General features: G+C 48.5%; 1 protein-coding gene across 1 annotated transcript; it reads left to right on the top strand.

Annotated features, from left to right (window-relative positions):
• The first annotated feature begins 1,051 nt into the window (after window positions 1-1,051).
• Window positions 1,052-6,199, top strand: LOC136466718 (autophagy-related protein 11-like). Its single transcript, XM_066465215.1, has 5 exons — window positions 1,052-2,732; window positions 3,116-4,787; window positions 4,892-5,109; window positions 5,198-5,411; window positions 5,722-6,199. Exons 1-5 carry the CDS (start codon window positions 1,759-1,761, stop codon window positions 6,076-6,078), a joined length of 3,435 nt encoding a protein of 1,144 aa, XP_066321312.1. The 5' UTR covers window positions 1,052-1,758; the 3' UTR covers window positions 6,079-6,199.
• Window positions 6,200-23,397: the final 17,198 nt, after the last annotated feature.

Genomic DNA, 23,397 nt, shown 5'->3' with positions numbered 1-23,397 from the left:
GCCACCGCCGTCGACCAGCCGCGGCCATGCGGGCTTGCGGGCGAGCTGGTGAGCCTCTGCCACGACCACGAGCGCCACGTGCGAGCAGCCGCCCTCGCTACTGCTACCTTGGCCTGCACGTCGTGGACGTCGCGGAGGTAGATGCGCATGGCGCGGGGCGCGAAGGGGTTCGACTCCGACGCGTGGCCGCTCTCCTCGTACACGGCGCGCAGGCGTCTGATGAGCGCGTCGAGGGATCCCCAAGCCTGGTGCAGCGGGCACGGGCACGGCGCCGACGGGATAGGCTGGCCGAAGTAGGCGCACTCGACGGCGTGCACCTTGGTCTTGCCGAACTGGTCTAGGTACTTGAGGAACTCGATGACGTGCGTGCCGCTGCACCGCACCAGCATGAGTGGCGCCCGATGGTTCTACAGGTACTGCAGGAACGTGTTCCAGTCCCGCTGCTTCTGCAACTCGTACCTGTTGAGCTGCTGCTGCGGCGGCGGCCTGCTATGGTTGCGCCTGAGCCAACGGCTAGGCCAGATGCTGCTTCTGCGGTGGCGCGTGCGCGTCGTTGCCGCCGCCCTCGTCGCCGAGGGCGATGGCCCGGGCACCGGGGGCGCGGCGCTGGAGTAGGTTGCCGGAGGCACGAGGTTGGGGCGCGGCGCCGAAGCGGGCCGCTAGAGGCGCGGGCGCCCGCGACGGCGTGATGCGCGACGACGGGTGCGGGAGGCGGAGAGGGTGGCGGGGACAGGAAACATAAAAAAAAAGAGAAAGGAAGAGAGGGGAAGAAGAAAGCGTCAGGGGCAAGAATGTCATTTCACCATTGTTCTCTCTTCTCAACCAGCTGTAACCGGTCTATGGTGTCCTATAACCTAATTTCACCAAACCAGAATATCTTCTGACAAACTGCTCAAAACGAGATATTCACCGACAAACGACCATGTGGGTGCGGAGTCCAGACGCCAGAAGGTAACTTGGTCCACTTTTCTATTCACCCCCTTTTATTTTACTTTTTGTTCTTTCTCTCCTCCGCCGTCCTTCCCTTCGTCTGCCCCCCCAGACGCCAGAAGGTAACTTGGTCCACTTTTCTATTCACCCCCTTTTATTTTACTTTTTGTTCTTTCTCTCCTCCGCCGTCCTTCCCTTCGTCTGCCCCCCTCATCTCCTTGTCTCCCCGATGCTAACGCTACTGCTCCTCAATCTCCCCTCCCACACGGATTAGTATAGAAAAGAAAAATCCCATCCATCCCGGTTCCTTGATTCGGGCTACGCCCCTCGGAGACCGAATCAAACCCATCGGAGGAGTTGGATTGCTTCTCGGAGATCGCTTCCATCTGTTAATCAAGAAATCCCAAACTTCTCGTCCGAATCCGTGCGGGCTTGGTGAAGCAGGGTAAATTGGGCCAGGAGACGTCGGTCCCGGCCACGGAGTCCCCGTCCCTCGCCGGAATTCCAAGAAAGACGCCGCCTTCCGGCCGTTCTTGTTGTTGGGGGAGATAAAGGATTTGGTGCGTCTGATCGGATGCGTGGGAGAGAAGGCCTCGGTGGACGTTGTTGGCTCGTGCTTTTCTTCGACGGACGGAGGCTGTCCTGCTGGAGAGGTTAAAGAGTTTGGTGTTTCGTGTTGAACTGTGCCCGTCCGGTGGTTGCTTCGTTTGGTGGTATTTGGTAGAAGTGTAGATAGATTTTAATCTGAACCGCGTGAAGCAAAAAAGGAAAAAAAAAGGAAGATTCAGTTTTGGAGTGGAATCGTGGGCTAGTCGAATCGCAAGGAAGATGAGTTCCGGGTCGGCGGTGACAGGCGGTGGTGCGGAGGAGGCGGCGGCGGTGCCGCTGGGGCAGAAGCTGATGGTGCACGTGGCGGAGAACGGCAACACCTTGGAGTTCCAGTGCGGCGGCGACACGCTCGTTGACGCCATCCAGCACTCCATCCAGGTCCACTGCGGCGTACCGCCCAGCGACCAGCTCCTCCTCTGCGGCAACACCTCCCTCGACGGCGCCAACGGGCACGCGCTCGCCTACTACAAGCTTCCGCGCGACGACCGTGAGGTCTTCCTCTACAACAAGGCCCGGCTCCTCGCGGACTCCCGGCCCCCGGCGCCGGAGTCCCTCTACATCCCTGAGCCAAATATTCCACCACCGCCCCGGCCGCAGGACTCACCACCTGTGGATGCAGCTGCAGACCCGGCGCTGAAGGCGCTGGTATCTTATGAAACAAGGTTTAGATATCACTTCCTGGTCGCCAATGCGGTGTACCAATCTAGCTTGGCAAAATTTGAGCTGTGCCGGCGGCTTCTGCGGGAGGGGCAGGTGCAGGAGCGAGCGCTGGACACAGCACGGAGCAACCTAGAGCACACATTCCGGAAGCTCTCGCAGCGGTATTCAGAATTTTTGCGGTGCTTCACGCAGCAGCACCGTTCACATGTTGAAATGCTGGCAAATTTCGAGAGAGATGTGCAGAAGCTGCGTGCTATTAGGCTGCACCCAGCACTGCAAAGTGAGGGGAGGCATTGCTTGATGGACCTTCTCAAGGAGAATGACCTGAGGAAATTGGCTGATGGATGCTTGAGCTCACAAAAGAAGTTTGAGGTCAAGGTGTCACAGCTGAAGGCAAACTTCTTGGAGCTGAAGAAGAGGGTGGAAGGCTTATTCAATGCCATGAGCTCAGGTGGGTGCAAGGATGTTGAGAAGCTTATAAAGGAGCATCAGGGAGTCATTGGTGACCAGAAGATCATCATGCAAGCTCTAAGGTTAGACTTTGCATTTGTATGCCTAAATATGTTGCTCTTATCTGAAAGCCACTGGGAACTATTACTTCTACTCTGAGAGATTTGGCCTGAATAATCTAAATGACTTCATTATACTGTTTTTTGAAAAAAGGAAAATGGTTTAGCTTGGTTGTATGACTAGTCTATTATCGTGGACATAGCAGGTTGGCTTGAAACTTAACAGTGCCATTTTTAGGATTTTCTGCTTTTGCTGCTACACATAGCTTATTAAGGGTCTTGCTTCTTTCTAAGTTATTCATTTGAAACTGAAATGTGTGTTGTTAGCAACCATTTCTTCGATTCCCCACGATTATGTTACATCATATCTCATAGTATTATATGCTGAAAACTCTTTTGTCTTGCAGTAAAGATGTGTACACCTCAAAGAAGCTTGTTGATGACTGCTCAAGTTGCCAGCTATCTGCTTCTCTCCGTCCTCATGATGCAGTCTCAGCCGTTGGCCGTATCTATGAAGTACATGAAAAGCATAACTTGCCCAGTGTACAGAATTTTGATCACAGGCTTACAAAATTGCTTGAGAAATGCAAGGACAAGAAGAATGAAATGAATACTTTGGTCCATGTTTGCATGCAAAGAGTAAAATCTTCTCAGATTAGCATCAAAGGCATGATGAGTGAACTCATTGCATTCCAAGAGGTGATGGGCCATCAAGAAGATTTTGATAATCTGAAAATAGTCAGTGGCTTGGATCATGCATATAGAGCTTGTATTGCCGAGGTAGCCAGGAGGAAATCGTATTTTAAGCTGTATACTGGATTGGCTGGAACATATGCCGAAAAGTTGGCAACCGAGTGTCAAAACGAGAAAACAAGACGAGAGGATTTCCATAGGACATGGAGCAGGTACATTCCAGATGATGTCATGTGTTCCATGGGACTCTTTGATTCTCCAAGCCAGTGTGATGTAAAAGTTGCTCCTTTTGATCGTGATCTTCTTCCCATTGATGTTGATGATGTGGAAAAGCTTGCTCCCCAGTCTATACTGGGGTCTTTTCTGAAATCTGAGAGATCACAGCTAGCAAAGCCTTTGCTAAGCAATTCTAGTACCTGTGGAAATTTGAACAAATCTGAGCAAAATCCTCTGAGCGCTGATGATAAGATGGATTTCCAAGATTTTCTGGGGGGTTATGATTCTATTGACATTGCAGGAACTAGTAAGTTAGAAGTGGAAAATGCCAGGTTAAAAGCAGAACTTGCTTCTGCAATTGCAATTTTCTGCACTGTCAGTGCTGAATATGGATATGAGTCTATTGACGAAGGACAAATTGATGCTGTATTGAAAAAAGCAAGGGAAAAAACAGCTGAGGCACTTGCTGCAAAGGATGAGTTTGCTTACCAGCTTCAGTCATTGCTCACTGCAAAGCAGGAAAAATGCTTGGCATATGAGAAGCGGATCCAGGATCTTGAGGAACGCTTAGCCAACCAGTACATGCAAGGTCACATGGTGTCAGGAAGCAAAGGCACGTCTGATTCCCTGCTTTCTGCATTTAAAAGTAATGACTGCAACCTGGATGTATCTGGAGGCAGGCAAACCCAAATACGCGATGAATCAAGTGTGGCCATGGATGAGGCCTCTTCAACATCTGAACAGCCATCTAAACAAACAGAAGGTGGCGATGAGAATATGACTGACATTTCAGGTGCACTGAACTTGCAGTTGCTCGATTCAGCAGCATGTACTAATCTGGATGCTTTCATGACAGAATTGCCACGTGATAATGAACATAAGATCGTAAACATTGATAAGGAAGGGCACATGTTGACACAACTTACTATGGCTGACACTTCTGATGTTCCTATAGAAGATCCTCTTAGCATCTTAAACTCAAGAACTAATGAGCATCATGCCTTAGAGTTGAGGAATAAGGAGCTTCTTGTGTCAGAGCTGCAAAATACCCTAGATAAAAAATCAAAGCAGTTGGGTGAAACTGAAATTAAACTTAGTGCTATGATGGATGAGGTTAACTCCCTGAATAAAGAACTTGAACAAACCCGGGGTCTTCTTGATGAATCTCAGGTTAGTCATAGAAATCTATGATAATTTCACTGCTATGTGCAAATCGCAATGATCACCTTTCATATTGTTATTCCTCTGATTCTCCCTCTACATATTTGATGAAGATGAATTGTGCACACCTTGAAAACTGTTTACATGAAGCAAGAGAAGAGGCCCGAACAAACAAATGTTCAGCTGACAGAAGGGCTGTTGAGTATGATGCTCTGCGGTCGTCTGCTTTGAGGATACATGGTTTGTTTGAAAGGCTAAATAATTGTGTCACTGCACCAGGCGTGACTGGCTTTGCAGAGTCACTGCGTTCTTTGGCTATCTCCTTGGCAAGGTGTGTTACTGTCATTCACATATTTATTGTTCATAGTAAATCGTCTTGAGAGGACAGCTATGATAAAATATTCTCTATTTCGTTCCAGCTCTGTAAAGAAGGATGAAGCTGATACCACTGTTCAGTTTCAACAATGCATCAAGATCCTGGCGGACAAAGTTTATTTACTGACACGACAGAGTGCTGAGCTGCTAGAACGCTATTCAGCTATGCAGGCAGTACATGGAGGTATCACAAAAGGGTTGGATGAGAAGAAAGAGCTGATTAAGAATCTCTACAATAAACTTCAACTAGAAAAACAGGTTTGTCTTGTAACATATGTAGCCATAAATCGAGTGCCATTTACTGTTTTACATCAGATGAACACTCATGCACAAAACAAAATTCATCTTGAATATGGTAAAAAATGAATTTGTCAAAATCATGATATGATTGGACATCAATATACTCCTGAGTTTTGTTACCTCAATTTCTGCATCTGGAGTTTTGTTACTTTAATTTCTGCATCTGGCAATGAATTCCCATGGCTGATGGATAGAACCTTTTACATTTTTGCTAATTGTGCTAACGAGCAAATTTGCTATGTTGTCTCTTGGAAAACTGTTTTAACAGGCCAGCAAGGAGAAGATATCATTTGGTCGGTTCGAAGTCCATGAGCTTGCTGTCTTTTTCCGAAACCCTGCTGGGCACTACGAGGCGATCAACCGGAACTGCTCAAACTACTACCTGTCTGAGGAATCTGTCGCCTTGTTCACCGAGCACCACCCGCAGCACCCAGCGTATATAATCGGGCAGATCGTTCACATTGAGCGGCGCATAGTGCACCCAGGCCAGATGGGAGGAGCTCCACGCCCTAATAGCAGTGGTGGCCGTCGGTCGCCCGCATCCATGCCCAACCCCTACAACCTACCTGGGGGCTGTGAGTACTTCGTGGTGACTGTTGCCATGCTGCCTGATGCCGCCCGTTGAAACAAAACACCTTCCTGATCCTGCCTGACAATTGGCTGCTGAAATGAAGGGAGAAAACTGTCAACTGTATATATACTGAAATTTATTGCTATAGACTCTCAATTCTCAGTTGCTTTCTCAAGTTATGTTTGTATATATGATCATCGTCACGGTGTAAATAGACTCGGCTACTGATGCTAGGCATCTCTTCGTTCAAGCAGACTGAATATTCTTTCAGCTAGCATCGCATTATTGTTCCTTCAATTGGACCTCTCTTTTTCAGAAAAATCTTCATTAGTAGTTCTGATTTTCCGTTGGGTATATTTAGTTCAGTTAATCAGATTGCTGATGCTACACTGGAATCATGATTCTTTTTTATTGCCATTTGGTTCGCTGTCATTTACCATAGTGGGCTGAAAGAAAAACGGGAAACGATAATAAGAAAATGAATAATTGCTGATTGCTTGCCACGTAAGATAGTGTACGTCGAAAGAAAAAGGGAAAGAGAAAGTAAGTTAACATATAAAATTACTCGTCTCAAATTTTTTTTATGATTTGAAAATTGTCTTAAAAAATTAATGTTTTTGCTCTTAAATACTACTACTTGATGTTTTAGGACTTAAAATTTGTCTTGGAAAATTTGTTGTTTTAGCTCATGAACTTAGGATTTAAAACTTGTCTTGGAAAATTTGATATTTTAGTTCATGAACACTAAGGTTATGCCCATATAAGAGCAAAAAAAAAAAAGGCTCTTGTAAGACCTCTTTATATGCTTCTTTACTAATAGAAATAAAAATTTTAGATCGAAAATATCCTCCAACAGAATCTTCAATCCAATCTAAAAAACCGATATTATTGCCTGTCGCTCGGGGGAATTGGACGAGGCATGCTCACCATAAGCCCCGCCAAGCAACATCGCTCACGTCGTCATTGCTTGGGCTCGTGCTGTCCGGTAAGAGCAGCCCCAACGCGACACTGGCTGTTAGCCCCAGCATCCACGTTCACATGCAGTCTCCAGGTCAGGCATAGTAGTGGCTTTGCGTGCTGTCAGCTTGTAGAAGCTGCCTCACTGACAAAAAGATTGAAGCTCTCCTCGAACACACGTTGTGGCCGTAGTTGATAGAATCCTCATCTCGTATTTTCATCAAGTGAGAGAATCCTCATCATGGTTGCCTACATGGCCTATAACTTTAGATGAAGCATATAATTTGATGGTCTGCATTGTTGATGCCCTCAGACTGACTCCAACAACGTGACCTAAATCCGAGACCCATTTTACAGTTTAGGTAATGTACAGTAAATAAGGTACGTATCCATAACTTTCACCTCTCCAACAGACCACCGCAAGCGCACATGGCACCTCCCGTATTCTCTCTCTCCTCTTCCAAACGCCATGGCCGTGCCCGTCTCAGCTCACCTGTGCGGCCTCCGCGCCATGGCCGTCCACACCGCCGCCACTGTGCACGCGCTCTCCCACCCCCACTCCCGTCACCTGCGCTCGAGCTCCGCGTAGAGGGCAGCCCTGGCAGATCCACTTCTGCGCCCCGGCGAGTCCGCCCCCCTCTCGGCGAAGCTGCACTCCGGCGAGTCCACCCCTGCCCGGCGAGGCTTCACCGCACGTGCGCCCATGGCGTCGTCTCCCCTACATGCGCCGGCATAGGGGTGAGCTCTTGACCCGCGGCCGGTGAGATCCAGGCGCGTGCGGCGGTGGCCCCCCGGATCCAAGCGACGGCGGCTCCCCAAGCTCGTGCGTGGCGGCGGCTCCCCCGAGCTCGCACTCTTCTCCGCGGGCGGCGAGCAGCCCTTGCCAGCGGCGCTGCTCCACCGCAGGCGGACCTCGCCGGCGAGATCCTCCCTCCCCTGCCCGATGTCGCCTGTCCCTGCTCCCACCGACCTCCATCGACGACCACAACCCCTCCCCTACACCCTCCGATGGCCGCCGCAGCCCCTCCCCTGCCCGATGTCGCCTACGCCTACTCCCTCCTCCCTCTCTCTCTCTGCATTGTTTTGCGTCGTCGAGAACGACGACGCTTTTTTGCCTTCCGAGTCAGTTGCTACGCAAAATGGCTGCCGTGTTTGCGTTCTCCGTTGGACCGTGATTTTGCGACCCAAAACACTGTGCACTAGGCAATTTGCATTTGGGTCGTCGTTTACCTACGCTGTTGGAGACAGTCTAAGTAATAGCGGACGTTCGGTTGTTTCGGTTCTGGGTATGTCTATTTCTGTCAATCTGAAATGAGTAAGGAACTTAGAAATCCTCAAAAACAATGTAATTTTTCAAATAGATGGTATAAATCAAATGCAACCTATTTTATTTGGATATGGCATCGTATCTTTTGTGGTTTTGAACTAAAATTTTATTCGGAAGGCTATATTTGATTTTTACTAAACTTTTTAGCCCCACAGTGGTTTTCCAAAATCTAAAAAAGATCATCTATATTTTCAAAACTGGAAAAGTGTATTTTATTATGTAATTTTCCAGCATCAGTGTTATGGTGAAAATGAAAGTTCCTTCACAAAGCATCTGCTGATATACCAAAAGATAAGGTTTTAAATTGGGAAATTAAATTCAAAAGGGTTCAAAACATGCTCAAGATTTTCATTAACGCAAGTATGCTCCATGGCATGTTTAGAATTATTTTGACTTACAGTTATGCAGTACATGCCCATGTTTTTTTTTGCATGTACTCCATATATATGTAGGTATCTTAATGGGAAGAACGAAGATCTTGAGTCCCTTTGTCAGTGTAGAAAGTGACCAACACGTAAATATTTGTAATTTTATCATACGTTGTGATCGGATGTGGCCTAGCACTCAATGACATAGGGTTTATAGTGGTTCAGGCAACGTGCCCTACGTCCAGTTTGAGTCGGTCGGTGACTTTATTCCTGAGCCCAGGTGCTCAAAGTTTGCTGTGGGGTTACAAACGGAAGGGAGAAAAATGGTGGGTACAAGAGGTCCGGTCAGACTCTGGTCTGAAGGGCCAAGAGTGACGGGAGCTCCGCTATGTGCTAAGTGTTCGAATGTGTGCTCGAGGTTTGAACCTAGTGGTTCTGTTGTGGTGTGTGAGTGAACTGATAGGTCTCTCCTTTTGGGAGAGAGCGCATCCCCTTTTATAGATGAAGGGGATGGCCTTACAAGTGAGAGAGGGAGAGTGTGCGTATGCTAAGTCTTGATGCCCACGCCGTTGGGTATAAGACGATTGTAGGCGCCCATAACACTATTAATGTCAGATGCATGTGGGAGGTTGCATCATCTTCTTCTGGTATGGCAGACGTCGGTGCCTGCCATATTGTTGATGCTCCGAGGCATGTATGGGGTTTTACCATGTTCGCCTGGTATGGTAAATGTCGGCGCCCACAACACTGTTGATGCCTAGAGGCATGTGGGGGGAGCCTTACCGTGTTTGTCTGGCATGGGAGTTGATGGCGCCTACAACACTGTAGAGATAAATGTCGGCGTCCATAACACTGCTTGGGTTCTGACATGCCAGGAATGTTGCAGGATACTGTCCTGCAGGTGTATAGGGTATGGTCCTCGGTATTGCGGTTGACTTGAGTGCCCTGTCTTACCTTCTCTGTCCGTTTCCTGGTCCCCACCGAGCGGGCGTCCCCGGTCGGTTGGTCCCAGTCGGCTCTGATTGCGCTAGTCGGAGAAGAGCTGTAAGCAGGGTTCGGCACATCCCTAGTCGAAGACACAGGTCGGAGTTAGAAGCGGTGTTTGACCAGGCCTTCCGATCGGATAGGCTGTCCGGAGCCAGGCCAAAGTCAGAAGCAAGCGTTGTTCCTCCTTAGTGAGGCCTTCTGGTTGGAGAGGCGGGACAGAGTCGAAAGCGGGCGCAGTTCCTCCTCGACCAGGCCTTCTGGTCGGAGATTGGATCGCCCGTCTGGCTTGTCGTTTAGGTATTTGGGCCGGCCCAGGAGTTGCACGTCGTTCGCAATGTTGTCTGTTGGGCCGAGCCTTTGTTGAGAAGTCAGTCCATGAGGGACCCCGGGTTTATGAACCCGACAGGAGCCCCCAAGCCCCCGGGCGATTCGGGTAGAATCGTCTAGGAGATTTTTGTCTTGACGGCGGGTGCGCATGAGCGCACCCAGGGTGTAGCCCCCGAGCCCCCGGGCGATTCGGGTAGAATCGTCTGGGGTTTTTTTGTGTTGACAGTGGGGGAAGTTTTGTTTCATCAGCGGGTGCGCGCGAGCGCACCCATGGGTGTAGCCCCTGAGCCCTCGGATGATTCAGGCAGAATTGTCTAGGGGTTTTGTCAGTGGGCATGCGTGAGCCATTTTTTAGGGACCAAGCGAGACGGAGCTCATGGATCCTGGCGTCGGGCATAGCCGAGGCAGCTTAGGGATCGAGCGAGACAGAGCTCGTGGATCCTGGCATCGGGCGTAGCTGAGGCAGCTTAGGGATCAGGCGAGATGGTGCTCATAGATCCTGGCGTCGGGCGGAGCCAAGGCAGCTTTAGGGATCGGGCGAGACGGAGCTCACAGATCCTAGCGTTGAGCGCAGCCGAGGTAGCTTAGGGATCGGATGAGATGGAGCTCGTGGACCCTAGCGTTGGGCGCAGCCAAGGCAGCTTAGGGATCAGGCGAGACGGAGCTCGCGGATCCTGGCGTCGAGCGCAGCCAAGGTAGTTTTAGGGATCGGGCGAGACGGAGCTCGTGGATCCTAGCGTCGGGTGCAGCCGAGGTAGTTTAGGGATCGGGTGAGACGGAGCTTGTGGATCCTAGCGTCGGGCGTAGCCGAGGCAGTTTAGGGATCGGGTGAGACGGAGCTCACGGATCCTAGCGTCGGGCACAGCTGAGGTAGCTTAGGGATCGGGCGAGACGGAGCTCGCGAGTCCTGGCGTCGGGCGCAGCCGAGGCAGCTTAGGGATTGGGCGAAACAAAGCTCGTGGATCCTAGCATCGGGCGCAGCCGAGGTAGCTTAGGGATCGGGTGAGACAAAGCTCACGGATCCAAGCATCGGATGTAGTTGAGGCAGTTTTATGGATCGGGTGAGACAGAGCTTGCGGATCCCACCGTCGAACGCAACCGAGGCAGCTTAGGGATAGAACGAGACGGAGCTCATGGATCCTGGCATCGGGCGCAGCCGAGGCAGTTTAGGGATCGGGCGAGATAGAGCTCGCGGATCCTGGCGTCGAGCGTAGCCGAGGCAGTTTTAGGGATTGGGTGAGACAGAGCTCGCTGATCCTAGCATCGGGTGCTGCCGAGGTAGTTTAGGGATTGGGCGAGACAGAGATCACGGAACCTGGCATCGGGCGTAGCCGAGGCAGTTTAGGGATCGGGCGAGATGGAGCTCGCGGATCCTGGCATCGAGCGCAGCTGAGGTAGCTTAGGGATCGGGCAAGATGGAGCTCATGGATCCTGGCGTCGGGCGCAGCCGAGGCAGCTTAGGGATCGGGTGAGACGGAGCTCATGGATCCTAGCATCAGGCGCAGACGAGGTAGCTTAGGGATCGAGCGAGACGGAGCTCGCGGATCCAAGCGTCGGGCATAGCCGAGGCAGTTTTAGGGATCGAGCGAGACGGAGCTCGCAGATCCTGGCATCGGGCGCAGCCAAGGCAGCTTAGGGATCGGAGGAGATGGAGCTTGTGGTTCCTGGCGTCAGGCGCAGTCGAGGTAGTTTAGGGATCGAGCGTGATGGAGCTTGTGGATCCTGGCGTCAGGCGCAACCGAGGCAGTTTTAGGGATCATGCGAGACATAGCTCGCGGATCCTGGCGTTGGGCGCAGCCGATGTAGTTTAGGGATCGGGTGAGGTAGAGCTCGTGGATCCTAGCATCGGGCGTAGCCGATGTAGCTTAGGGATTGGGCGAGACGGAGCTCGTAGATCCTGGTGTCGGGCGCAGTCGAGGCAGCTTAGGGATCGGGCGAGACGGAGCTCACATATCCTGGCGTCGGGCGTAGCCAAGGTAGCTTAGGGATCGGGTGAGACAGAGGTCATGGATCCTAGCATTGGGCGCAGCTTAGGCAGCTTTAGGGATCTTGTGAGACAGAGCTCGCATATCCTGGCATCGGGTGTAGCCAAGGAAGCTTAGGGATCGGATGAGACAGAGCTCACGGATCCTAGCGTCGGGCGCAGCCGAGGTAGTTTAGGGATTGGGTGACACGAAGCTCATAGATCCTAGTGTCGGGCATAGCCGAGGCAATTTTAGGGATCGGACGAGATAGAGCTCGCGGATCCTGGCATCGGGCGTAGCCGTGGCAGTTTAGGGATCGGGCGAGATAGAGCTCGTAGATCCTGGTGTCGGGCGCAACCGAGGCAGTTTTAGGGATCAGGCGAGACGGAGCTCGTGGATCCTGGCGTCGGGTGCAGCCGAGGCAGTTTAGGGATCGAGCGAGACGGAGCAAGTGGAACCTGGCATCAGGCATAGTCGAGGCAGTTTAGGGATCGGGCGAGACGGAGCTCGCGGATCCTGGCGTCGGGCGCAGTCGAGATAGCTTAGGGATCGGGCGAGATGGAGCTCACGGATCCTACCGTCGGGTGCAGCCGAGGTAGCTTAGGGATCGGGTGAGACAGAGCTCGAGGATCCTAGCATCGAGCGTAGCTGAGGTAGCTTAGGAATCGGGCAAGATGGAGCTCACGGATGCAAGCGTCAGGCGTAGCTGAGGTAGTTTTAGGGATTGGGCGAGATAGAACTCGTGGATCCTGGCGTCGAGCGTAGCTGAGGCAGCTTAGAGATCGGAGGAGATGGAGCTTGCAGATCCTAGCATCGGACATAGCTAAGGTAGTTTAGGGATCGGACGAGACGGAGCTCGGGGATCCTAGAATTAGGCATAGCCGAGGTAGTTTTAGGGATCGGGCGAGACGGAGCTCGCGTATCCTAGCGCTGGGCGCAGCCAAGGTAGTTTAGGGATCGGGCGAGACGGAGCTCGTGGATCCTAGCGTCGAGCGTAGCCGAGGCCGCTTAGGGATTGGGCGAGATAGAGCTCATAGATTCTGGTGTTGGGCGCAGCCATGGTAGCTTAGGGATCGAGCGAGATGGAGCTCATGGATCCTGGCATCGGGTGCATCCAAGGCAGCTTAGGGATCGGGCGAGACGGAGCTCACTGATCCTGGCGTCGGGCGCAGCCGAGGTAGCTTTAGGTATCTTGTGAGACGGAGCTCGTGGATCCTGGCATCGGGTGTAGCCAAGGAAGCTTAGGGATTGGATGAGATGGAGCTCGCAGATCTTGGCGTTGGGCGCAGCCGAGGCAGTTTAGGGATTGGGCGAGACGAAGCTCGTGGATCCTAGTGTCGGGCGCAGCCAAGATAGTTTTAGGGATCGGGTGAGACGGAGCTCGCAGATCCTAGCATCGAGCGTAGCTATGGCAGAACCGCCCGAAATAGCATGCTTACGGAGGTGCTCGTCTACCACCAGACACTAAGCACCCCAAAAATAGGCTACAACGAGCAGTATCCATCGGGCACACCCCAAGGGAGAACCCGAAAGCTCCACATTTTCCCCAAGGATCCAATAATGAGAACGAGTTACAATATAGGTTCATTCCATACATTAGAAGTTCTTAAAAAGTACATTATTACATTACCAAATGTCAGAGTGCGGAATGATAACAGCGGAATTTAAATAAACATCTAGCGATAAGAACGAGGATTCCGTCTATGCCCACTAGAAGAATCCTCCACATAGAGGTACTTCTCATGCATCACCTACAATAGGGGTAAATAAACCCTAAGTACACAATGTACTCGCAAGACTTATCCGACTAGTGGGAATAATTTCCCGACTCTAAGGAATATGATAAGCTTTATGGTTTGCTGGTTTTCTTTTAGCAGAAAGCAATACTAATAGTGAGTCCTTATTTATGTTATTATTATCAGCCGTATTAAGTTATTATCTATCCAGTCTATATAAGCACTTGTTCTACTTTCAAGCAAGAGTTGAGCAATCAGTTCCATTTCATCACCTTTCATCTTTTAGTTCTTACTACGGTGCTAAACTGCATACAAGCCGTACTGGATTCCTGGCGATTCACGAATCAATGCCCCCAGTTGGGTACCCCAAAAACACACGCCCGAGTTGTACCCCAGGCACAAGTAGGACTAACCCATCACTCTCCTATTCTGGGTGTCCAGGTCCCTGTCCAAACTTGGACTCCAAGCCCCCACTCCTGAGTCCCGGACTCAGTGCGGTGCAAGGACCTCCACCACCCCGCCTCCAATCAGTCGGTCCAAAAAGAGCCGGATCCACGACAAGAGAGCAACGAGTCTTCCCTACGCCCATACACACGTATGTGCTCAGGAAAATAAGTCTATAACTTGCCTAGAGCCATATGCAATGACCGGTCCTTAATCGACACAGACCGAGCTAGGCCCTATTGGCCGCAGGATACAACCCCTTACACCCACCAGTACCCAAATCATATCCCTGCCCGATCACCAATTTCCTTTCCACCATTTTATCATGAGTGATCATATTTTATCACCTATTTGCGAGTAACAACAGGTTACTCATGCGACCGATATCCTGAGCATAGCAACTACTCGGCCTATACTAGTAGGACTCATGGGTAGATATATTTATGCACGTAGTTTGAATAAAATGCCTGTAACTTGAATGCAATCATATATATATATTCAGTGATCATAAAGTATTGGTTATGCATTGGGGCTTGCCTTGGGCAGGCGACGGGTCAGTAAGGTCAGCACCAAAAGGCTCCAGAGCTCCCTCCTGTACGAGGATCTCCTCCTCGTACTCCTCAATGACTTCGTCGTACTCCTATTCATCGACGGGCACGAATTCTACCAGCTCGTGATCTACATGCATGAAATGATGATGCAATGCTTAGTAATATAGCAGCAGCAACTCTTAAAATAAAGGTACATCTATTTAACCACTAAGCTAGTGCTACTAACCACAGTACTAAGCTATCTATCGATGTCGATAACAAGTTTGACGTATGGCATACAATATTATAACAACTACATGTATTCTTACTCCTAATGCTGATCTATGCTATATACGATAAAGCAAGGGTAATAGCTACTCTATTTAGCAACTCACTCTAAGGCTACAAAATTTACAGCAAGTACATAATAACTCACTCTAAGGCCATCAGGTTGTATTTTTGTGAACCTAACAAACTTGGTTTCACCATTTTTGGACATCTACACGATTTACTATCATTTTTCAAAGTTCTGTTCGAAACTATATTGAATAAATCTTCAATAATTCACTAAAATAGGAAAACCAAATCCCTTCTTGCGCAGCCCGCTTTCGAATGGCTCAGTCCACCCCTAAATGCTCAGCACTTCGACGCAGCCCAGCTCGCAACGTCCGCGCGCTCACCCGCGTAGCGCACCAGCGCGGCATGGCCCACGCGCGCCAGCGGCCCATGGAGGGAAAACCTGGTGCGCGCCACATTAAGCAAAAGAGCCCTTGGGTTCCAAACAAATGGAACCGCAGTCCATCCCACTATTCCCTTCTCTCACTGACTCTAGCACTTAGCCCCTTGGTTAACTTTGAATTCACGTTGCGACGTCCCTAGCCGGACTTAATAGAGGCAGCAACCCTCCTGGCCTAACGCCGGTGAGCCCGCACCCCCATGGCCTCGATTCTTACCACCACAACACCCCTCAACCCCAGCGCATCCGACAGAGGCATGCTCACGCACCACGACGGTGTTTGGCCGCGGTGGCGCCAATGCCAGTGGATAGACCTTGCCTAACGCCTCAACCGCTACTCCTTAACCATCTATGGACTGCGTTAAACAATGTAGAAGTCCTATTTGAACCGCTACTACATTCAAATGCGTCAGCCATGGAAACGGCATCTACCCACGTCCGCCGAGGACGGGCACGCGCTCTAGCGAACCTCGGTCCTAATTGAGTCAACCAGCTACCCTAGGAGTAAGAGGGCCTCACCAAACACGTGATGGATGGACTAGGCGAAGGCACAAGGCTCGCCAAGATGGTCGACCATGAAAATGGGGTGACTCTGTTTCCCCACGAGCACGGCGATGGCGTCTCCGGTGACCTGCTGCTCCGTCGATGAAACTGCTACATGGGCGAGGCAAACATGTCAAACATGACGCAAGGCACAGCTCAATTGAAACAATAGGACACAGCACGACACCCTGGCCAAGCGTCTGCTTTGGTGGCCAAGGCGGACCGCCGTGAGGGGAACGCCCCGCCTCACCTCACTGTAAGCCGAATGAACGCTGGGATGACTTCACTCGAAAGCTAACTACATGAGCTCGTAGTGTGCACAGTTAATTGGAAAATGATGGAGTGTGTGAGGCCAATTGCAGGAGCGACTCTTACGGACTTATGGCAGTCGGCGATGGCAAAAATTCAAATTGGCGCCCCTCCCTTGTACCACCGCCATAGTGACTGGTTAGGCACAACGCTGTCCTTCCACTCGACCACCAAATGTGTGTGGTACAAAGAAAGGGGGCCAACACATCGATTTGGCTTTGGCGTGGCTTGGCCGGTCGGTGACCTTCTAGGCAACGTGACTGGCACCTTTGGCGTGGCCTCGAGCACAAGTGTGAGAATGAGGCAAGAAGAGCAAGCCCATGCGCGCACATAACCGACATCAACGGGAGCAGTAGTAGGACATCAGCGCCGGATGATGCGTAGTGCAAGCTACACGACGCGACACGATGGCAAGCAACAGCCATGGGTGGACGCGCTGGAAGAGGGGCAGAGCAGCCAGGCATGGCCAGGCCTAGCGCGCATGCGTGCCATGTGCCAGCGCATGGCAGTAGGAGACCCTAGCCTTCAGCACAAAGCCAATGCATGGGTGTGCGTGCGCAGGCATGCAGGCAGCTGGTGTGGGAGCGTACGCGGTGTGCCAGGTGAAAGCATCTATGCCCCTAGTTGGGTTTCAGTGATTAATGACAATACATGATTACTATGACTAATGTGTGTTTTGCAGAGACAATTAAGTTATTTCATGGTAATGGAGATCGATTGGGCTATCATGGTGGTCATGCCCCTACGATGGAAATTGTTTCGATTTTCAAAGGATGGATGACAAGGTTAAGGATGGACTAGTTCTAAGTGTCGTTTGGTGTTGAAGAGACACTTAGAGTAGTTTAGGACTTTGTTTTTCCTTTGGCCATACTATTAAGGGGGGTGTGGATGGGTAGCTTGACCTATGTGAGTCTAGTGGGTTAGGTGTGGTGCACACTTTGCTAAACCTAGCACTAGGTAGCTCCTAAAAAGCCCTTAGATCCATTGGAGCAAACTTCATTCACGTACGTTCGAAAGTTGGAAGTCAATGGAGGGTCAAATACTGACCAGACGCTAGCTTCGGTGTGACCGGACGCTGGCGTAGAGTCCGGTTAGTTCATTTGATCAAGGTGAAGTCATCTGGAAGTGACCGGATGTTGAGAGGTGAAGTGACCGGACGCTGAGGGCCAGCGTCCGGTCGACTCCAGTAAGGTTCCAGAGCGGGAAAATCATGACCAGACGTGTCTGGTCAGTGCTGACTGGACGTTGTCCAGCATTCGGTCACTATTTGATCACTAGAATTGATCGGCGCGTCCGGTCAACATGACCGGAGCATCCGATCACCCCGCAGAGGCACATAACGGTTTGTTTTTCAACTCATGTTATAAATACTTCCTCCATTCGTGTGTGGGGGTACTTTTGCTCATTTCAATAGCTGAGAAACACCTTTGAGAGTGCCAAGAAGAGCAAGGTCCTAGTGAGGTGATTGAGATTTGAGAATCCCAAAGAGAGCCCTCATTAGTGAGATCAAGAGTAGCAAATTGTGCATCCACCCTTCTCATTAGGCTTGTCGTGGTCAAGTGAGAGTTCGTACTTGTTACTCTTGGTGATCGCCATCACCTAGACGGCTTGGTGGTGATTGGGAGCTTGGTGATCATCCGGCGGAGCTTGTGGATGACCCAACTCAAGTTGTGAGCTGTTGTGGGTGATTCACCGCGATGGAGTGTCAAAGAATCAACCCATAGAGAGCACTTGATCCTTGCGCAGATCAAGAGGGAGCTACACCCTTGCGCGGGTGCTCCAATGAGGACTAGTGGGGAGTGGCGACTCTCTGATACCTCGGCAAAACATCGCCGTGTTCCTCCTTCTCTCTTTACTTTGAGCATTTACTTTGAGCAATTCAATACTTGTCTTCACATTCATAGAATTGCCATACTAGAGTAGGATTGGAACTTAGGTTGCAAGACTCTTTGTGTGGTAGAACATTAGAAACACTTTCTAGGTACAAGGGGTTAATTAGGCTAACTGTTGGATTTAATTATTGTAAAGAAATTTAGAATTAGCCCAATTCACCCCCCTCTTGGGCATCTTGATCCTTTCAATTGGCATCGGAGCCTCATGCTCATGTATTTAGGCTTAACCGCCTAGAGAAAGATGTCTCACGGGGATGGACCTCCTCCTATCTTTGAGGGGGATGATTTTCCATATTGAAAAATTCGCATGGAGGCATACTTAGAAGCTCTAGATGTTGGAATACTTAGAGCCGCCTCACAAGGCTTCCCAAAACCTCAAGATGCTACTAACCTACAAGGCGATGAGGTGAATTACGAGAAATGGAATGCAAAGGCTCGAAACACCATCTTTAGAGGCCTTTGCAAAGATGTGTTTAACCAGGTGAGGAATCACAAAGACACCCATGCACTATGGTCGGACATTTGTGCGCTCCATGAGGGAACAAAGAGTGGGCGTGAGGAACGCTATCATCTTGTCATGAAAAAGCTTAACTCCTTTGAGATGCTTCATAAAGAATGTGCTAATGAAATGTATTCATGCTTGAATGTTCTTGTAGAGGAAGTCAATGGGCTTGGACTCACTCAAATGCAACCATCCGATGTTGTAAGAAAGATCTTGAGTGTCCTCCCCATTGACAAATATGGGCATATTATGATCATGCTTCATCAAGGTGATCTTTCCACCGCTACACCAACACAAATCTTGGGAAAGATCAATGCACATGAGATGTATATGCACATCACACCACAAGATGGCTCATCCTCTACAAAGAAGAAAGAAAAGGACTTAGCATTCAAAGCTAGCCAAGAGAAGGGCAAAGCAAGACTTGAGTATGAGAGCTCAAGTGATGATGAAGTTGATGATGCAAGTCTTGCTCTCATGGTGAGAAAAACTGCCAAGATGCTAAAGAAGCTCAACAAGAGTGGCATCAAGTTCTATGGCAAGAAGAAGAAGTTCTTCACTAGCTCTAGAAGGAAGCCAATCTCTAAGATGGATTGCTATAATTATGGAGAACTTGGTCATCTAGCACACTAATGCACCAAGCACAAAAAAGACAAGTTCAAGAATAAGTACAAGGGCAAGAAAGATGACTCAAGTAATGAAGAAGAAGATGAGAAGAAGAAAAACAAACCATACAAGAAGAGAGATGGCAAGAAGAAAGACTTCCACAAGAAGAAGAAGAGTGGAAAGGCATACATCGTCGGTGATTGGCTCACAGACATTGATTCATCTAGTGGCTCATCCGATGATGATAGTGACAATGAGAAGGTGGCCGCAATTGTTATTGACTCTTCATCATCTTCACCGCCACCACCGTCATCATCCTCTACACACCTATGCCTTATGGCCAAGGGTGAACACAAGGTATCAAATGATGATGATAGTAGTGGTGATGAACATGCTAGTAATGATGATAGCGATAGTGATGATGATGAATATGAATCAGCTTCTTATGATGATCTTGCTAGATTGCTAAAACAATACACTAAGATCATTATAAAGACTAGAGCTAAGAATGAAAAGCTAGAAGCTAAGAATGATTCACTTTTAGCAAAATGTGACATGACAGAAAAGGCTAGTATTGAGCTTAGAAAAGCAAATGATGTTATATCATCCAAACTCAAGGAGCTCAAATCTTCTAAGAAAGAGCTTAGAGAGAAACATGATAAACTTGAGAGGATACATAATGAGCTCATCACTAGCCATAATAAGCTAAAAGAAGAATATACAACTCTAAAGATCAATCATGATAATCTTGTAATTGCTCAAGAATTCTTATCCAATGAGCCACATGATGCTACTAACGATGTTGTTAAGATTGATATAGCTACATCATGTGATATTCTAAGGATTTAGATACAACAACCTATATCTAGTGGATTTCACCTCCGAAGATGCAAATTTGAAGACTTGCCTATTCACCAAAACAACACTTGGGTGGCTATGGCATAGAAGACTTGCTCATGTTGGGATGAGCTCACTCAAGAAGCTAATGAAGAATGATTTGGTGAGAGGGTTGAAGGATGTGAAGTTTGAGAAGGACAAGCTTTGTAGTGCATGTCAAGCAGGCAAGCAAGTTGTAAATACTCATCCAACCAAAGCTTTCATGTCAACCACTAGAGTGCTAGAACTCCTTCACATGGATTTATTTGGACCAACAACATACAAGAGTTTTGGAGGAAATCTTTATTGTCTTGTGATTGTTGATGACTATTCAAGATATACATGGGTATTCTTCCTTCATGACAAATCCAAAGTTGCATCTTGCTTCAAGAAGTTTGCCAAGAGAGCACAAAATGAATTTAAAGTGAAGCTCAAGAAGATTAGAAGTGACAATGGGAAGGAATTTGACAACACAAACATAGAAGATTATTGTGATGAAGTTGGGATCAAGCAGGAGGTCTCCGCAACATATACTCCTCTACAAAATGGTGTAGTTGAGAGAAAGAACCAGACATTGATCACTCTTGCAAGAATAATGCTAGATCCGGATTGGATAAATGTCATGTATGAAGAGTTGAACAACTTCACCCGCAATGAAGTTTGGACTCTTGAAGAGCGGCCAAAAGGTGCAAGAGTCATTAGAACAAAGTGGGTGTTCCGCAACAAGCAAGATGATCAAGGCATAGTTGTGAGGAACAAGGCAAGACTAGTTGCAAAGGGGTTCTCTCAAGTGGAAGGATTGGATTTTGGAGAGACCTTTGCACCGGTTTCAAGACTAGAAGTCATTTGTATCCTCCTTGCATATGCATCATATCATGAAATGAAATTATATTAAATGGATATGAAAAGTGCATTTTTAAATGGCTTTATTAATGAACTAGTCCATGTTGATCAACCTTCCGGGTTTGAAGACCCTAGATATCCTAATCATGTTTATAGGTTGTTCAAGGCATTATATGGGCTTAAGCAAGCCCTAAGAGCTTGGTGATGAGGACATCACTTCTTCATCACATACAAGCCAAGGAGAGGAGGAGGTCCAGCATGGGCGTCCAATTCATCTTTTTCATGGTGGAGGCCCAGTCCAACTGAAGTTGGAGCCCATCTCGGGTTTCAGGACCAGTCTGCCTTAAACTGGTCACCCAAGACGCATCCGGACTCCGTTTTTTACAACCCACATATGGTTGGAAAGCTAATTTGATAAGAAAGCCAATCCAAGTGGTCTCACATCAAAAGACCTTCGGAATCAATAGGAATCGTCAAAACAAGTCAGTATCCAGAATCTGCCAGGATGCTGCGACACCATCTTTTGGTTCGTTGGACCGTGTATCGTGTTTAGGCCCATTAGGGGGCGCGTCTAGGGGGGTGACGCCCAAGACTCTATAAATAGCAGCCATCGCTCTCCTTAGGGTTTGGGTTTTGTTTAGTTCTTGATTTTCTCGTAAAACAGACATCATTTTGCTGCAACTGTCGCCGCCAATGCCGCTTGCTGTGAACCAGGGCCCTAGTTCTTGATCTTGTTCGCCTGTGACGATTAGTCCTTCTGAATAAAGACTTGAACTCTTTTTCATTATCATAAGCCTCATATTTATTTGCAATTTCATATTGCGTTTATCTCGTTCTTGCTTGTGTTCTCGATTCGCTTGCAGGAAAGCCTTCTCGACAAGGTCAATCGCGTTCGCATGGTTAATAACCAACGGTGCAGTGGTGTAATGGTTGCGGGGGTCCGAATCAGTCTTGGTTCGAAGCCTAGATCATGAACGTCGAGTCTCCACCAATCGACGCTATTATACCTTTCAGAAGATAAGGCCTAGTCTACATCAAGTGGTATCAGAGACCTTGTTGCCTGTTAGGTATAACTTTGTTTTTCCCTTTAGATTGTTACTATTTTTGCATTACCTATAGTACACAAAAAGCCAAAAAAATATACACCACCACATATTCCCTGTCCTATAGCCTCGTCGTGTCGTGCAATTTCGTCTCTGTGTTGCGTGGTTGAGTTTGTGCCCTAGGTCAAGCTCTGGTTGCTGGTTTTAGATCGTTTTTTAGTCTAATTTATGTTTTTTTCCTTTGTTTTTCATCATAATCCATGAACACCTTCAAGTCTTGCTATGTTTCCTTTATATCCATCAAACCCTAGTCCACGCCAACTAATTTGTTATACTTGTCTTTACTGTTTCCATCAAATCCTTGCTACCGTGACTAATTTTACGTGCATTGTTCCCGTTTTGTCCTATAATTCGGAGTCAGTTCATAAAACTAGTCTAGTTTTTGCATATGAACCTGGATTTTGACGTTCCATATATCAAAATTGATTAGAAATTTTTTTTGGATCCGTCCATCCCCCGATGCATCGGGGTTGAAGATTTTTATTTTGGTAAAAAACTAGTCACAAGATCCACTTTTCGTGGTCACAAGCTTTTTGTCGATTTTGAGCACGTCTTCTAAAAATTCCATAGACCACGCCTTTCACTTGTTTAAGCTCATATATTTCTATGGTTACTTCTTTTGTGCTCCTAAGTGAAGAAAAAATATCAAAAAAAATAAAAATAAAAAGTCAAAGAATCCCCAAAAAACAATGACAGCCCAAAAATAGAGAAAAAAGAGAGGGATAAAAGTGGAACAATATCTAGAGGAGCACATAGAGAGCGCCATTTGAGCTGTGTTTGCGTGTGCTGATTTCTGCCTTGTTCCTAATCTTATTCCTGCTGTTCACATCACCTCATACATCTGGTACTTGAAACATGAGTAGGCCAGCAACTAAGACAAGTATTTGTGATACTTATTCAGCTTTGCTATTTAGTTGTGAATTTTGCTATTCCTTGCTACTATATTGTGCTTGTCCAAGCTCCACTTTCTTCTAACCAAGTACAGGTTCTCCTTGCAACTGTTACACTCAAGCTACAACGGTATCATAGTCAACGACCGATTGCACCACCTGTTGCTTTGGTAAGAACACTTATAAGACCGTGGTAAGACGCTTGAGAGTTAAGTGCCTTGTTTTTCCTTGTCCATAACCTAAGTAGTTGGTAGGGATAATACTATTTGTGTTGTCTTCTTCTTTCTACTAACCATGTTAGGAAAAGCGGAAGGCAGCGGCAAAGGAAACGGGGACACACCTACAGATTTTAATGACTGTGTTTCTAAGAATGAGCTTCATGCCGTTCTTGATGACAAGTTCAATGAGATCCTTCAACAAATCACCAACTTGG

This window comes from Miscanthus floridulus, chromosome 7 (genome assembly GCF_019320115.1).
Source record: "Miscanthus floridulus cultivar M001 chromosome 7, ASM1932011v1, whole genome shotgun sequence".
Classification (NCBI taxonomy): Eukaryota; Viridiplantae; Streptophyta; class Magnoliopsida; order Poales; family Poaceae; genus Miscanthus; species Miscanthus floridulus.
Note: the sequence above shows the minus strand (reverse complement) of the source record. Positions and strands in the feature narration are given on the sequence as shown.

What these genes read in the sequence shown, in the direction of transcription:
- LOC136466718 (XM_066465215.1), top strand. Translation starts at nt 1,759, where the DNA reads ATGAGTTCCGGGTCGGCGGTGACAGGCGGTGGTGCGGAGGAGGCGGCG. An exon ending in ATCATCATGCAAGCTCTAAG is followed by an intron (nt 2,733 to 3,115) that starts GTTAGACTTTGC and finishes TTTGTCTTGCAG; the next exon opens with TAAAGATGTGTACACCTCAA. An exon ending in TTGGCTATCTCCTTGGCAAG is followed by an intron (nt 5,110 to 5,197) that starts GTGTGTTACTGT and finishes ATTTCGTTCCAG; the next exon opens with CTCTGTAAAGAAGGATGAAG.